This window comes from Camelina sativa, chromosome 18, assembly GCF_000633955.1.
Source record: "Camelina sativa cultivar DH55 chromosome 18, Cs, whole genome shotgun sequence".
In the NCBI taxonomy this organism is placed as follows: Eukaryota; Viridiplantae; Streptophyta; class Magnoliopsida; order Brassicales; family Brassicaceae; genus Camelina; species Camelina sativa.
This window is the reverse complement of record NC_025702.1, coordinates 3,405,404-3,423,062: the sequence shown is the minus strand read 5'-3', so window position 1 is coordinate 3,423,062 and position 17,659 is coordinate 3,405,404. Positions and strand designations below refer to the sequence as shown.

Here is a 17,659-nt window from a genome sequence, read left to right as displayed (position 1 = left end):
CTTTTTTTGTCGAAATATGATACAAGTTACCATTTTAATTGTTGATAGGAACGTAAAGTGGGAGACCTGTATGCTGGCAAGGGCATGTCGAATGTTTGGGAAGTTGAATTCAAAGCTTCCGTCCATTTCTGTATTCTCTTTGGTTCATGTTGATATCTTTCAACCAGATCCCTGAAGTTATCCCCGAATTTTCCTTTAAGACCATTCACCACGGTGGCATCAAGCTTGTAGAAGATGGGAATCACTCTAAGTTTTCCTTGATCCACGCGTTCCTTGATATGTACCAGCTCGTCCAAACACCTTTTTGACTTGGTGTACCCCTCGGAGAAGATAACCAACGCAAATCTTGACTCACTTATCCTATCACACGGGCTGATTAGGTCTTTACCCTTCTCTTCTTGCTCGTTTGTAAACACGTTGATGTTTTTGTCTTTAAAGCCACGCAATAGAAAGCTGACGAAGCCATCGTGTAGCTCTTTTCCTCGGTAACTGATGAACACTTGAAGTCCCGTCGGGATCAATGAGACATTAGAAGAAGAAAAAGAAGATGATCCTGCCATATCGAAGAGCAAACAAAAGGAGTTTTATCGTATCTCGTTTGAGTTTGCTATATGGACTGATGAAGCTTATGTGTATATTTGGGTTGAATTTGAAAGTACTTTATAGAGTTAGACAGATGATATTATTATTGTCACTGATCGTATGATTAATATTTTGCAAAAAAAGTACTTTTTGGCATTTTCCTCAAAAATTTAGTGGCCAAAAATAGATGTTGCAAAAGATTACAATATAACTAGTTGACAAGTTGTTTTTTTTTTGTTTGGTCAAAACTCAAAACTAGTTTTCGAATAATATCTAGAAAACAAGTTGACTTCTTCTCTGACTATAACATCTCTAAGAAAATTTGCCTAATATATAGAGAAAGTAATAAAGAAATATTATAGTTGACCAAAAATTGTGACACCTTTCTTTGTGTTCCCACTGACTATTGCATGGTGCATGGTTATTCTACTTCTACATTTAATGTTCTTCACCCAACTTAACATTTCCTACACTGTGAATAACTTTCATATTATATGTAATATCTCTCGAACAGACAATCAGGGATCGTAATCTTTTCTTCTGCAATGATCCGCTTCATCCTCATTCTTCTTTTGGTGGTGATGGTAGTACTAGAGACAAAGATGACGTTGATATGTTGATATGTTGATTGATATGTCAATATGCCTTTTCTAACTTGTCCTAGACTCTTCTTACACTCGCAGTATAAGAAGCCTTTAATTAATCATTTAATAAGAAGAATCAACTTCAGCCCAAAACCAAAGTAGGTTTATTTGTATCATATCCCATTTTATGTCCAGAGGGGGTTTTCTTTGTATGACCAATATGAATTGGACTTTTAAAAGCCCATTCAAAAATTTTATCAAATTTGGAATCATCATATTCATTTGATCTTTAAACATGAAAGCTTGTTTTTAGTTTCTATAGAGAAGGGGTCAGATTAAGAAGCACACATTAAAACTATATTCGTCTTATCAACAGACTAATGACAAAACTTAGAATACTAATTAATAAAAGCAATGTTAATTAATTTGATAACTAATCCAACCGCTATAGGGTTTGTATTTGATATTTTGATGATATATTGATATTATACAGATTAGGTTTTGCTGTCACGATCCATATCTCATGACTGACCAACATGAACCAAACATGAAATTGAATGATGATGATGATAGCACTCGATGGAATTCTTTGTATTTAGAATATCGAACAAATAAAGTCTTCTTCCAGAATAATATTTTATTTTAAATCTAATGTATTATGATTACACAGAAATTGCTTCGTGAAGGTCTCGACTCGAGTACATATACGGAAACTATATTTTATTAAACAAAAAAATAGAAAAGGTCGATGCTCAAGTTTTGAGGTTTTCTCACCATCTTTTTCAGTCCAATCATGCAAAACATTTATCTGTCATCTCTACGAGAATTCTCCTAACATATAAATTAATTTACTTTAAGAAGATATTATTGCTCAATCGGACAATTAGTGATTATTACAGAATACATTATTTATAGTGAGGCCGGTGCTATAAAACCAACATGTATAGCAAAGGCGGTAACAAACCCAACCAAAAACATATAAACTATATCTTTTTGTAGCCTATCTACTAATTCCATCATACAAAATTTATTAAAATTCATAAAGATTGTTTACTATGTCGTAAGGATTATCCCATGTATTATATTTGTTTAAGTATTAGGATAGTTTTTGGTAAACCCCTTTAGTTAATATATAACCTTATGCGTGCATGCATCTTGACGGATCACAATTTAAGTTATATAGTCTTCTTCAAATTAGCATTTTGCTTGCTGCTCATATTGATTTCGACGTTTAACTTATCATTTTTCATAATTGGATTTAGTTACTTATAAATTATAATAGCCGCCTAAGATTGTCATTGGGTTTGGGCAGCTTTAAAATATTCAAGCAAATTCTTCGTCATCTTTTTAAACTGGCGTAGAATCATTGGAAACTGATGATATTATTTAGCGTTTATAACGAATCAAATCATATCTTTCAATATTTTCATATGATAAACATCTTTGACATGCATCCACAACATGAATTGGTAACTAATTGATTAGTTTGTTTGTTGAATTAAAATCGTATGTATTACTACAACTTGTTTGCTGTTCGTACTTCTAATATTATTATTTTGTCAATGTTATTTTTTTATTAGTTTGTATATTATTTAATTAGCCCGATTTCAATATAAAACTTCCACATATTCATAATACGGTTTTTGAAAAGATTTAGTAAATTAGCCTGAGAAGTAGGTGAAGAAGTTTCTCGATGGCCTGTCATATAGTATTTGATTGTAATGTGAAACTAGTAGAGTTTATGAACAGGAACATTAATTAAAGCAAACTGAGTGTCATGTGTGAAACTAATAGTGATTTTCTTTTCTTGGTCTGAAGTAATAGTGATTTGATTATGAACAGTGCAACTTTAAACATTAATTAAAGCAAATTGAATTCAAGATTAGCACAGAGGTTGATTGTCCGTCGGAATCATGACAAAAATATACACAAAATTAAGTAAATCATGATAGTGATTTTCTTTATGTCATAAAATATAGTATGAGAGACATATACTTTATAATAATGAGTGATTAGATCTGAAACCGTGTCGTGGTTAAACACTTAGGCGGCGGTATTAGTGGGGACAAATTGATTATGGAGTGCGTTTGAATCATTCCATTTAGATAGGTGGGACGATGATTCCTAAACTCTAACCTAACGGGTAGGGTAGACTTTAGACTGAAATTTTGAAAACAGTCTAAATTTTATATGAATAAACAAACCTCTACGTCGATAGAACCTGCCATAGTAAATAACCCATGAAAAAATTCAGTTGACTCTACAACCACGATGAAGTTGATTTATTGAAAATTGACGTTGAGGTTTTTTTTTGTTTTTTTTTTCGCGCAATGCTCAATAGATTAAACTTCATCGTGGTTGTAGAGTTAACTGAAAATTTTCATGGGTTGTTTACTATGGTCAGGTTCTACATATACCTAGCTAAAATATATTTGAATATAATGTATCCTTCGAAGAAATATAAACTGTAATGCTTCAATACTGGACTTCGCGATGAATCATTACAACTTGGAAGCGACGACAGAGACGGTCAAATCAAACTTCTAAAAGTATAGTATGAAACAAAATATGGTTGTACTCTCTAATCAATCATACGTTCTATATATCTAGATTTTTCAGTTTGGTCCCAAAAGACAAAGTAATCAATCAACACATCATTTGAGATGTTTGAAACGTGGATGTGTAAGAGACCCACTCCACGATGACTTTGCCTTCTTCCTTGCTTTGGGAAAGAATGGGGTCTATAATAAAAGGTCCAATCATGGTTACAAAATTTACTCAACTATACTTTTTAAAGAATTTACTCAACTATTCGTAATTTGAGTAAACGAAACACTAAAAATGACTTCAACTATAAACATTATGTTAAGAAGACGATATCCACTAAATAAATAAATAAAAGTTTGCATTATTTCTTTTTTATATATAATAAATAACATCAGTATTTTTAGAACGTCATTAGTACCACCAATATACTGTTTTTTCAAATCGATTTTACTAGACTTTTTCCATATTGTACATGGATGGAGAACGACCGGAGCCAGAACCATCTCGCGAGAACCATCCTTGATCAAATCAATTGTCACTTTATACAAAAGCAAAGAACTTGTCCGAAGAGAAAATGTTTTACCTTAAAATCGCAAAGACGCAAAAAGTAAAACGAATATTGAATAAAATTAAAATATATATATATATATATATATATATATATATTATAAATGAAACGACAGAAACCTGAAACAAGTCAGAAGACAATCCTATAAAAAAAAGGTTGACAGATTGAACATTAAGATACTTTCACTAAAATAGTGGGTCCTTCTATCTATTTTCATGTTAGTTTTTGTAATCATAGTATATTAATATAACTCACTTGATTTGTTATTAGTCGTTTTGAAATTCTATTGATTTGTTATTAGTCGTTTTGAAATTCTATCTTTCTTCTTTTGTCCCGAGGACTTGGCGGACACGAAGGAAAAAGGAAATACAAGTGGCGAAACGCCAAAGTAAAAGATGAGATGCTGAATAAGTCATTAGTGGGACGTGCAATTATCATCGATTCTCTTGTGTCTTTTTCTTATTATAAACAATAATTAAGAAAAAAAAACGAGAGAATCGAAAAAATAACTAGAATATAGGTTAAAAGGTAAAGTACATTTTTGCTTTCTCAAGTGTAGTCCACCATTTCATTAATTATATATATGGTCCACTATAAAGTATTTAATACCAAACCGAACCATATCATACTTCGTATAATATTTACAATTACAATTTATAATTAAATGTAAGATATATATGATCCATTAATATTGTATAAACTCAAGCTACGTTTTTTTTTTTTTGCCAGTGGTGATATTTATTTTGAGTATAAGTGTTTGATTGTTTCGGTGGAAACATTTCAACGTGATAACCAAAGATATCGAATATTGCAATAATTATAAAAAGAAGAATAATCTTTTTAGCAAATTTATATGACCATACAGACACTGTAGTAGCATATTTCATTTGTTTTTTTTTCTTTTCTTGTAAACAATGTAAAATTTTCAGTTATACTTCGATTCTAGTCTGCAGGTTTCGATATTCGAGATGAAACTCCGTGCTTCCACAATTTTATGATAAACTAGGTTAGATCTGCGCAATGTTTTTAATACATTTTTAATATATTTGATGTTAAATATATGATTTTAAAATTTTTGAAATTATATTAATCATAAAGTTATGATTTACACAATGATAAAATATATAAATTACAATGGTTTATAATTTCGTAGTATTTGTTATAACTTATGCATTTATATTTTAAGTAGGATAAATTTAATTGTATAATTGGCTCAACGAAAATTCAAACATTGCAATCATCACCGTAGAAGAAATCATATCTATATTCATAGTAAATGCATCCAATAAGATAGACATATGATAATTTTTGTTTGATAATACGTAAAGTTTATGTATGTTGCTCCAAGAATCCAATAACTGATGTTTATCTTCCACAAAAGCTTAAGAAATTAACGTAGCTCATTCATAGAATGTAAATTAAGCAATTGTATGGTTTTTTTCTTTTTGGTCGAGAAGCAATTGTATGGTTTGTTCTCAAATTTAGAATACCAAAGTGTTGACAAAAATAAACAAAAGAAATGAATAACTTAACTAATCATAACTTGTTAATATCACAAATTAATACTATTGACTAATTATAAATGTGATGTGGAACATAGAAGGATTTTTTTACTGGAGATGAAATGCTTAACTATATTATTTAAATTTAATTGGCTATCTGTTTTAAGATTTTATAAGTTATAAATGATATGATAAATGTTATCTCGTATTTGTTTTTAGATTTTACTTGTTGATCAACTTGTTAAATGAATCATTAGTATGCAGGTTTTGATAATATTGACTTTGTTTGTATTTTCTATTGTATAAGTGACTTCTTGTGAGTTATATGTTTTAAAAAAAAATCTATTTTAGCAACTTCGATGCATTCTAGTGATTGTGCTACATACTATTGGTAGATGAGCTAAAACAAATTGTGTAGGTAATGTAATAATGTAAAAAAACATAATTGCCATTAAGAAAAAAATTCTTTGTTTTTCATGCACAGTTGTTTTTGCGATTAAGAATATTCCAATCGAAACAGATGTTTTGATGTCAATCAAAACCGTTAGTGGACCAAAATATAAGAGAGTCCAAGACCCCAATTGAAGAATATTGAAAATGAAACACAGCCCATTACGAAGACCAATCTTATAATGATGCGGTAGAGAAAGATGAGATTAATGGAATGATGATGACATGTAAGCAAAATTAATGCTGATATGTATTAATTATTATAATTTGATTAGTTACACATTTTAACTGATGTGTCAGTTACTCTTTCAACTAAAAAGCTGAAGTGTCATTACTCGAAACAAACACATCCTACTTTTATTGTATTGATGAGTGTATCTCAATCTGAAGATAATACGAAAATTTAGTTCTGATTTGTGTATATTAAAGAACAATTTTTATTAGTATAACAACTAATGTGTGCGTGGGACGATGATCAAGTTCCCATGTATTTGTGTTTTCGGTGGCATGTGAATGTGATGATTAATTTTATTGCATTACTGTTTTTTCTTTTTTCTTTTTTATCTTAGCCATCCATAATCTTCCATTTTCCCGTAATAATATATATATATATATATCATATATATATAAGACAATTGTGGTCATATGATTAAGCTTTATAGAATTATAGGTCCTTTGATTATCTAAATAACTAAACATTATATGCTGACACATTCATACAGACAAATTAGCCCTAAGTTCTGATCAATCTCCACTAGTTATATTATTTTTATAATTAGCATGTGTTTCTAAAAGTGCACAAAATCTTTACCTAATATGCTCCATTCTCCAACTTATCAAACACTAATTTGTTAGTATATGCTTATCTTATTACATTAAAGTGTTAATAAAAAGTCTAGATCACTACTACCTAGTATTATAATATCTCCAATAATTTACGAAGATACTTTGTATATTCCTATTATTTGGCCTTCCGACATTGTTTTATGTCATCCTTTGGTTTCTTCTTTATCTATATTCGAGCTTATACAGTTGCTTTTTTATTCCAATGCTCTATCACAAAGATCAAAATCTTTTTTTCTTAATCATCCGAGTGATAATATTGATTTGTCAATATTCATATATATATATATATATAAATACATATATATATATATATATTGGGCAATAATGATAAATTTGATATGATAAATTTTCTCATAATACATATATATATATATATATATATTTTGGGCAATAATGATAAATTTGATATGATAAATTTTCTCATAACATTTATTACAAACCTAATTGTTGATTATTAGACACACACAAACACAACTACTCGTAAAGTTTAGTTGTATACTATCAAATTTAACTGAAAACAAAAGTGGTTGTATTGTAGTAGTAAATTTTGCAGTTGAAGTGAATTAGTTTTATGCTGAAAAAAAAGAAGTGAATTAGTTTTACTCGCTTATTGTGTGGAAACACGTAAATTTGGCCTATAATAAACTACTTAGCCATTCAAAACATGAAATAAAATATAAATATACAAAGAGCAATGGTGGTGGATACCGAGAATCCATCAATCTCAATATATGCCACCTTTTCTGGTGGCATCTCCATTTATGATTTTTCTATCAATCTTGTTCCATTAAAATTTACAACTATTTATACTATTTGAGTTTTATTTTATACACATATATAGAAATAGATTACTAGGTATATGTATATATAAGTACATACATGTGTGTGAGGATCTTTTCGTACCTTTATTTTTGCCAGTGCTTTAGGGAATTTAAGACTATGCTAGCAAGTCTCAGACACATTATATAGTGGGGTTCACTGTTCCCATAACTTCCCTATTTCTTGAAATTTCTTTTCATTGTGTTTTAATATTCAATTATTTCCTTTTTCTGTGCCTTAGGATCAATGACCTAACAAGGTTGTGCAGGAGTGGGTGGTGATGGGGACCAATTTGATTATTTCAACAATCTCAGATTTGGTTCCATCACTATCTGTCTTTTTTCATATGAGTTTAATGCAAATTTTGTAAAATCCAAAATAATTGTAATAGTGAAAAGGGCAATATCAATGGTACCTAGACATGTATACAATATATGTTTAATGGGCGTGAAAGTGTCTCGTGAATAAATTTATTCAAGTTTTGCAGAATCACTTGGGGACAAAATAAAAACATTCAATAATGAAAAGGACAATGAAAATTGGTTGATAGATGTGATGAGCAACTCATCCACGATGTGAAAGAACCTAATAATTCATTTATCACATTTATTATCATGTGGGCGCATTTCCGCAAATACGAAGGATGAGCTTGGGCACGCCCCTAGTACTATTGTCTTGTTCTTGTCTAAACTTTTAGTTAATCAACTTATTATTAGTTATCAGTTATCACTATTTTTTAAAAAAGATAAGTTAAAAAATCTGAAAATATATATTAGAAGGAAAGTGAGCTCATAAATCTAGTTGGTGGTGCCATTAGCTCGGCGATTGACAAGTGAATTTAAGAACTTTTGGTCTATGATTAGAGATTTATATAATCTTATGTTTTTTTATTTTTTAAATTACTAGATCTAGGTTGGTACATCCCCTTAGGCTATGAATCAGAACATTTTGTAAGGTTTTCTCTAATCTATGTTCCTCGAATCGGCAATTTTTTAGACTTTTTCAGAGAGTTTTTACTAGTTGAACTAACGACACTTGGTATAATCTTATACTGTTTAGTAATCACAAGTCTATGATTATAATTTTTATATAAAAAAGTCTATGACTATAATTTGTAGAGTTTTTCTATGCAAAATTTCAAGCCAAAAGATGGATAGAAAATGACAAACATATTTGTGGACATTGTTAGGTTTTCAAAATGTTATAGTAATGTGTATGTGTAAAATAACAAAAAATTGTGATGTTGGGTATTAAACAGAAAATTATTATTAGTTGAGATATTTTTTTTTGAGGAACCAAAATAGTTTATGTATTTTGATGTTATACTCCTACCGTTTTAAAATAGTTGTTGTTCTAGGTTTAATTTTTTTGTTTCAGTTTAGCTGTCATTTTCATTTTTCAATATAATTTTTAGTCAAAATTATCTTATTTACCCTTTATTAAATAAATAAAAATAAATCTTTTAGAATTATAATAAAAAAGAGTATAATAAAAAATTTATCTATTTTTTTAATTTGTGTGAAAAACTGTTGAACGATAAATAATAAAAAAACGGAAAAAATAGAAAATTTACTTGAATTATATTTTGAGGTTTTCTCGTATATAATTTCAGCCTACAAAATCAGTTTCGTCATTAAAAATAATACTGTGGCTAACACGGTTTTAAATATAGATTTTTTTTTCTATTAAATGGCCATGCCTAGTATATGTCACTCCTAAGTCCTACCCACTTCCTTTGTTCGATCCGTTCCCCCATAACTTTATTACGATGCTTCAACAGTTCAACTTCCAATTCATGTTCTCTTCACCCATCTCTTGATATATCTATCACATCTAATAAATAAGTATTTAACTTGAATGTAGTTAATTTAATGTTAGAGGATATATGGTTATATACCGTGATTTTGATTTTACGTACTGGATCATGAAACTGAACATGAACAAAAATTTGGAAAGAGAATATATATGTTGTACCGAACTACCAATTATGTCATTAAGTTGGTCTCAGGTGTAAAACAAGTGAACAACTCATAGGTTAGGTTTAAAATTTCTTAACCTATAACTTTTTTTTTTGTCAATAGCTAGAAGTATATATATTATTATCAAGTGATCTCATATTCTAAAATATGAAAGTAATAATCAATATATTTGATTTATAATTTACAAAAAAAAACTATCATCTAAATCCTAAACTAAAAACTTATAAACTCCCTAATTAACAATTTTAAACTTTAAACCCTAAACGTAACACCTAAAATTTAAAACTTAAATCCTTAAATGATGTATATACGTTTCCATTTTAAAATTTATTTTATTCTTTATTTTTTTCGATAGAAATATATCTACTCCATTTTTATCAAACTATTTCCAATCTTAAAGATAAAATGACATACCGACGGTTTGAAGATTTCATTTTCAAACTTTTTTAAAATACACTTTTAAATGTATTATTTCTTCTTGGTGACATATACCAATACGTATTCGTCAGTATGAAATGACACATATAATATAAAGAGAGACAGAGAAAGAGAGATTGATACGTAGATTCGCCTGTACATATAACAATGACTATAAGACATCAAATATACACAGAGACACGCATGAATGTGTCCACAGACATATATATATATATAAATATATATAATAGAGTCTCTCTAAATTTTTATTTTCATGTGGTCCATCCACCTATTTATCGCACATCTAAAAAACAATTTATTAATAAAATCACTTATTGTCCGTACAGTGTTATAACATTATCGGATTTGTTATTTTCAACGATGACTTTGATTTTTCTTTTGTTTTGTATATTGTTTTACAAAAAAAAAGATAATAAAAGCGACGAGACAATAATGTTTTTTTTTTCAGCAAAGCAATGGATGGACCAAAAAAGAAAAGAAGCTATTTTTTTCTTTTCCGAATCACTAAAATAGTAAACTGGAAACAGTGAAGTTTTGAGGAATGGGTTCCACCAAAAACGTGGCTTATGTTGTATTTTTCCCCGATCATGGATCTCACGCGTTCGGCACGTGTAGAAACTACTATAGACTTACGTACTCATCAGGATTCATGATAATTATAATAAACAATATAATAGTATGAAATTATTCACATAAATGATTGCCTTACCATTTGTGTTACCTTATAATTAAGAAGGACAAAAAATAATAACTAAAAATTGTAATTAAAGAATTATTTTATACGATAAAAAAAAAAAATGATTGCTTTAAACGTTAATTATATTATTACATTAATTCATTGTACACAAAATAGAAAGTGTGAAGTATTTAGAATTTAGTTATGAAAAATTGGTGGGTTCACCCTTCACTCTCTAAATTTTTAATAATAAAAATCTGTCACATAAAAAAAACAAATAAAATTACAATTAATATTATTTATATAAATAGTTAATAATATATTATTGGATTTTGTTTTTACAAGATTATATATCGATTACAAAAATGCCTACTAGATAAGGTGGAAAATACATAGATTTTTTTTAAGTAATTTTTAAAAATCAATTATTATTTTAAACGTTAATTATATTATAACACCTCATTGTACACTTAAAAAAATGTAAAGTATTAAATTATATATATGATAAGTGATTATAAGATTATTATGTTAATAAAAAATAGAGTATATATAATTTTTAATAAGAATTACGAACAAAGAACGTCAAATTAATATATATATTTTAAAATAAACTGCTTATTAGACGGTAATGATATGGCTTACATTGAAAAGTGATATACGTTAATCGAATTTATAAACTTACACATCGTCACCGAAGCTTGAAAATATATGTCACTATTTTCTTTAGCATAACTCTGAAATCATATTCAATTGAGTCGAGGACTTAAATGTTATTCCCTCGTTTTAGTCAAAATTGATGTTTTGAGATATTTTTTTTATCCTATAAAAATTAATGTTTTGTAAATTTCAAAAAGTAATCATTGAAAATATTTAAAATTTTGAATTGTTATTAGTTTAAAATTAAATAATATCTTTTTAGTCAACGAAAAAAATATATTTAAACTTAGTAATCATTGTTTTCTTAAAATGTGTAAAAGGTTCTAAACATCAATCTTTTAGAGATAGAAGAAGTAGAAGACATTCAAAAACTTTTTTCCCAGGCACGACTCTCAAAAGGAAGGACGAAGAAAATGGGTTTTCACCCGCAATAGATTAAGTGGCTTATGCAATGTATTCGTACAGTTATTTATTCTTACATGTTCAATAGCCAATCTAGAGTTTTTGTCACTCTAGAAAAAGGCATTAGACAAGGTGACCCTCTCTCCTCGTATATCTTTATCATTTATAGTGAAGTTCTTTCTGGTCTTTGTTCAAAAGCACATCGACAGGATAACCTCCTGGAGATCAGAATATCCAAGAGAAGCCCTCGAGTGAACCATCTGTTTTTTGCTGATGATACTATATTTTTCTGTTGATCAGACGCCAAATCCTGCACCACCCTCTAGCAAATACTGCACCAATATGAGAAAGCATCTGGGTAATAGATAAATTAGGCAAAATCATCTATTACTTTCTCAGCAAAAACTCCTTCTTCCCTCAAAGAACAGGCAAAAATCATTCTTGGAATTTAGAAGGAGGGAGGAACTGGCAAATACCTTGGTTTACCTGAACTGTTTGGACGAAAATAGAAAGAATTATTCAGTATGATTGTCGATCGCATTAAACAACGAGCTCTCATTTGGTCCTCACAGTTCCTATCCTCAGCTGGAAAACTGACCTTGCTGAAGTCTGTCCTAGCAGCCATGCCCACCTATATCATGTCCTGTTTTAAAATCCCAAATAACCTTTGTAAGAGAATTTAATTTGCATTAACAAGATTTTGGTGGGACACAAAAGCGGAAAGAGAAAAATGTGTTGGATCTCATGGAAAACCATGACTAAATCCTTTAAGGAGGGAGGTTTGGGTTTCAGGGATATTTAAACCTTTAATGATGCGTTGTTAGCCAAGATTAGCTGGCGTATTCTTACCTCCCCGTCATACTTGTTGGCCATAGTTCTCTTAAGCAAGTACTGCCCGAATGGCAAGTTCTTGGAGAGCAAAGTACCCAATTCAGCATCTCATGGCTGGAGATGCATCTGCTTAGGACGGGACCTTCTTAAGCCAAAGGTGGGACGCCTCATAGGCTCCGGTTTGTCCAACCCCATTTAGCGTAACCCCTGGCTCTCTTTAGACTCACCATTGGCTCCTATAGGCCCCCCACGGAAGAATCACAGAACCTAATTGTTGCTGACCTGTTACTACCAAACTCCTCCACCTGGAACATGGATCTTATCCGGTGGGTTCTCCCCAACCATGAGAGGGATATTTTATTGTTAAAGCCTAGCAAAACCAGAGCACACGATAGATGGGCATGGTTACCCACCCAGGATGGGGTCTACTCCACGAAGTCCGGGTATTTTGAAGCCCTGGGTAATGAAAGTAAGCAGCAGGAACCCCCTATGCATGGAAATTTGAACCTCTTTAACTGGAAATCAACCATTTGGGCAGCCAAAACTTCTCCTAAAACGAAGCTCTTCCTTTGGAAGCCAGCTCAAAATGCTCTACCTGTGGGAGAGAACCTGTCAACCCGGCACATTACTGATTCAGCTAAATGCCCTCACTTCGAAGAGGTGGAATCGGAACTACATACACTCTTTAAGTGTCCTTTTGCTACACAAGTATGGAGCAAAGCCCCTTTTAAAGAAGATTTCAACCCACAACAGCCTACATCGGCTCAGGAAGGAATCTCAACAGCCAGCCGTCTTACTTGCCTTCCACCTACAGGTCTCGGAGATGGTCCTCTCTCCCCTTGGATCCTATGGACCATTTGGACATCCCGAAACCGGCTCTTGTTTAACAGACTAACAACCTCGGCGGATGAGTCCCTAAATCTAGCCATAACTAGACAAAATAATGGCATCAGGCTCAAACCCGTAAAGCACAGACACCGGGTCCTGTTTCCCTAGTTTCTGCTAGATCGAGTAACCCTCCAATTAGCCCTGGATTAACCGTCTTCCCTGACGCTTCTTGGCGGATCGATGGGACGGTGGGGCTTGCTTGAATCTTAAGAAATCATCTAGATCAAAAAATCCTCCAAGGCTCGTGCGTAGTCACTGAAGTCCGTTCTCCCTTGATGGCCAAAGCGTTGGCAACTTTAACTGCGATTGAAGTTGCAATCGAATCGGATCTCACCCATCTATCTTTCGCCTTAGACTCGCAATTGATAGTCAAGGCTGTTAATTTGAAACTCCAACACAAGGATCTTCACGGGATTTTCCATGATATCTCCGTTCTTTCAAGGAATTTATGTAGTTGCAATTTCACTTTTATTTCCAGAGAGTCGAACCAATTGGCCGATAGACTAGCCATAAACGCTCTACTGTCCTCTTGTAATGAACTCTATTAATTTAATATAAGAGTCCTCCTTTGATCAAAAAAAAAAATCAGTTGAGTTTCCTACGCAATAGTCTTCCTTTCCCAAACACCAGCAACCTCGACTAAAAAACAATCGCCAACATGTTGTTCTCTTAAACTTACAATATTGCCCCATTTTTTTCAAAATTTTATTATCGCCTTATTTTATGAATCGATCTTCAATTATCTTTTAGAGAATCAATTTTTTTTTAATACATAATTCAAACTAATTTACTATCAAACTCTTTGCCATAGGTTTTTTTCCTATCTAGCAAATTTACAACATCGACTTAGTAAATTGCTAAGCCGCAACTATAGTATTGAACAACTTATTTGCACCACTTCCATTAGATGAGGCACGTAGTAATCAACTAATGACATTTACTATTAATTAACAACAAAAGATTTGTGAGATAATTATAAATTTTAAAACTGAATTACCAAATATTGTTATTCTCAATATAATAAAATGATTTTTTTATAGCGTACCACAAAGTAAAATATGCATTTATTCATCGTGTTTTAAAGAACAAATAAATCATTTTTCGTTTTTTTTTCTACGACAAAACGATATAGATATTATATGTCAAAACATATACATGGCGTTACTTCAAAATTAAAATTCTCTCGTTTTGTGATTAGATCTAGCCTCTCTGCTCCGGTCTTGATTTCTCATATTTGCCTCTCCGGCGGCCACCACGACGCTGTGAGAGGGCTCCTTAGATCGTTTTTCTTGCTTCAGAACGGTGGTAGTGAGGCTAAGATCCAGCTTTGACGTATCTTTTAGATGGGAATCTGATAGTGGTGTTGGTTTGTCATTCGATTTGCGGCTGTCTCAATCGAGATTCATTGTAGTAGCTTTTTGTTGGGATGGTTTAGTTCTCGGAGGCTCGCCGTTTTTGTGGCCTCATCTCACGATTTTGTTGTCTTCGAGGACCATGGCATAAGCGTCTGAGTCTCTTAGTTTAGTTTTCTCTCTTATGTTTGTGGTGGGTGTGGTTGAGCTTTAGCCCTTGATTGGGGAGTCTTGTGGTTTGGTTAGAGTTTTGATCTTGAGTTTTGTGATTGCGGTTGGAGGGGTCAATTTTGTTGGGTTTTGTGGTTGCAAGCAGATGTTAGTTATTCTGGAGCTAGTAGTTCCACGGTGTGACTTTAACAATAATGCATCTTTTTGTCCTTTCCTTTTTGTTGTTTTCGTTCATGTGTTTCTCATCGATTTGAAGTCGTTTGTGTTGTTTGGCTGTGATTGTGTTTTTATCCGCCCAGATTTGTCTCACCTCTCACCCTTGATTTAATCTTCCAACCACTATTTCCCATAAGGCTTGTTCTCTTTCTATAGCTTAGGCTTTGTTTTGTTGGAAGATATGCTAGTTTTTGTTGTTTGTAGTTGGTGTTCATTGTTGTTGATAGTTATTTTGATCCATCTTTGTGCTCTAAGAAGCTCGGTTTTTATCGAGAGGTTAGGTTTTGCTACTTATTTTGGATTCGCAGATCTGTTTAGATCTGATTATGTTTTGAAGGCTTCTACATAAACAATTTTGGACGATGTTATCTTCATCACCACATCCGAGAGTGTATTCAGATCTTTATTTGTCGTATTATGAAGACTTTGATTCTGGTTTGGAGAGATTAGCTCTCACCATAATAGAAGGTGGTTGATGTTAACTTCAAATTGGTTGTAGGCATCTTTAGTATATCTCATTCGCATGTGGTTCTCGAGAAAGTTTTTTTTTTTTTTGAGTCTAGTATGTTGTGTAAGGGTTAAGTCTTGTTTCGGTTTTTAATTTATGAGTTTGTCCTCTTCTCATTTTGAATTCTCTCTTGTTTCGTAGATTTTTAATTTACTTTTGTTTTATGTCTCCCAAATTATTTTTTTCTTCGACTACTTAGGCTGCAAATGGTTGCACTTTTGAACCAGGTTGAATGAGTTGAACTTTAACGCTCCAATCGCCACCTCTTAGTAGCACCTATGTCCAATCTCAGTTCATGGGCTCACCTTCCTTAATGGGCCTCACATCCTCTCACTAGGCCCGTGAGCTTATCCATATTCGACAGATGGTTTGCTACGTCCGGGAGGTTTTAAAGACTTGTTACCGTCCCTACAAATCACAACATGATCTTTCTCTGTGTTTTGTCCTCACTCGCACAGTTCCGACAATCACTTCACGCAAGGTCACTCATCCTAAGACTACTCCAGCATAAGCACACTTAACTGTGGAGTTCTCTCAGGACCTTTGACCGAAAAAATAAGTGCACTTTGGTGACATAGGTGGACAAATCAATTCTTTTAAACTTCTCTGCAAGTCTCTGGAACCGGGGTATCACAATTCATCCCCACTAACATATCGCAATGTCCTCGTTGCGCACCAAGATTGTCACCCCCTGACGGTGTGAGCCCACTCGACTCCACACTCGTCTGGGTTCGGCTCTGATACCACTTGTAACACCCTGACCGCCACCTCTTAGTAGGCCCTATGTCTAATCCCAATCCATGGATATACCTTCTTTAATGAGCCTCACGTCCTCTCACTATGCCCGTGAGCCCATCCATATTCGACGGCCGGTTTGCTACGTCTGGGGGGTTTTAAAGACTTGTTACCTTCCCTACAAATCACCATATGATATTTCCTTGTGTTTTGTCCTCACTCGCACAGTTCCGACAGTCACTTCGCGGAAGGTCATCCATCCTAAGACTACTCTATCATAAACACGCTTAAGTGTGGAGTTCTCTCGCAACCTTTGACCGAAAAGATATATATATATATATATATATATATATATATATATATATACACACATTTTTTTTGAAATATGCAACAAACGAATCCTACAATCACTAACTAATTATACTTTTTTGTTTGCAAATTTTTTTGCAGTAATTAATGTTAAATATTAAACCAAATAATTTAAATTAGCATTATTTGTTAAGAATAAAAGATATTCAAGTATGTAAAATCAGCTCAATTTTAAACTCTTACAAATAAAATTTTATATTTTGTAATAAAATATTTATTTCTAAATAAGAATTAATAATATATTAGTTTTTCTAAAATTTTTATTTCTTATATTTAATTATATCTATAGAATTTCATATACTATTATAGATATCTTATTGATTTTTGTATTCAGCTATTCAACTTAATTGTCACCATTTAGCATACAATTTATTTCTTTGTAGCTAATTCAGTTCATTCAATTTCTTCAGTTAATTTTGATGGTTCAACTCATTTTTATTCATCCCATTATTATTCAACTTATTCAGCTTGTTCAATTTGTAAATCACCATTTACAGTCTTAATTTTTCCATTTTGGATTTTAGACTCCAAACATATTT

At 31.7% G+C, this 17,659-nt stretch overlaps 1 protein-coding gene across 2 annotated transcripts in view; it reads right to left on the bottom strand.

Moving 5' to 3' along the window:
- The window catches only part of LOC104760431, a 2,781-nt gene extending 2,125 nt beyond the window's left edge, over positions 1 to 656 (bottom strand). The window contains exon 1 of one of the 2 annotated variants that reach the window (XM_019240349.1): positions 67 to 656. In XM_019240349.1, the coding sequence (XP_019095894.1) occupies positions 67 to 560 (494 nt within the window). In that variant the 5' untranslated portion in view covers positions 561 to 656. The remainder of the gene's footprint in view (positions 1 to 66) is intronic. The other variant, XM_019240350.1, reaches the window with a different exon arrangement.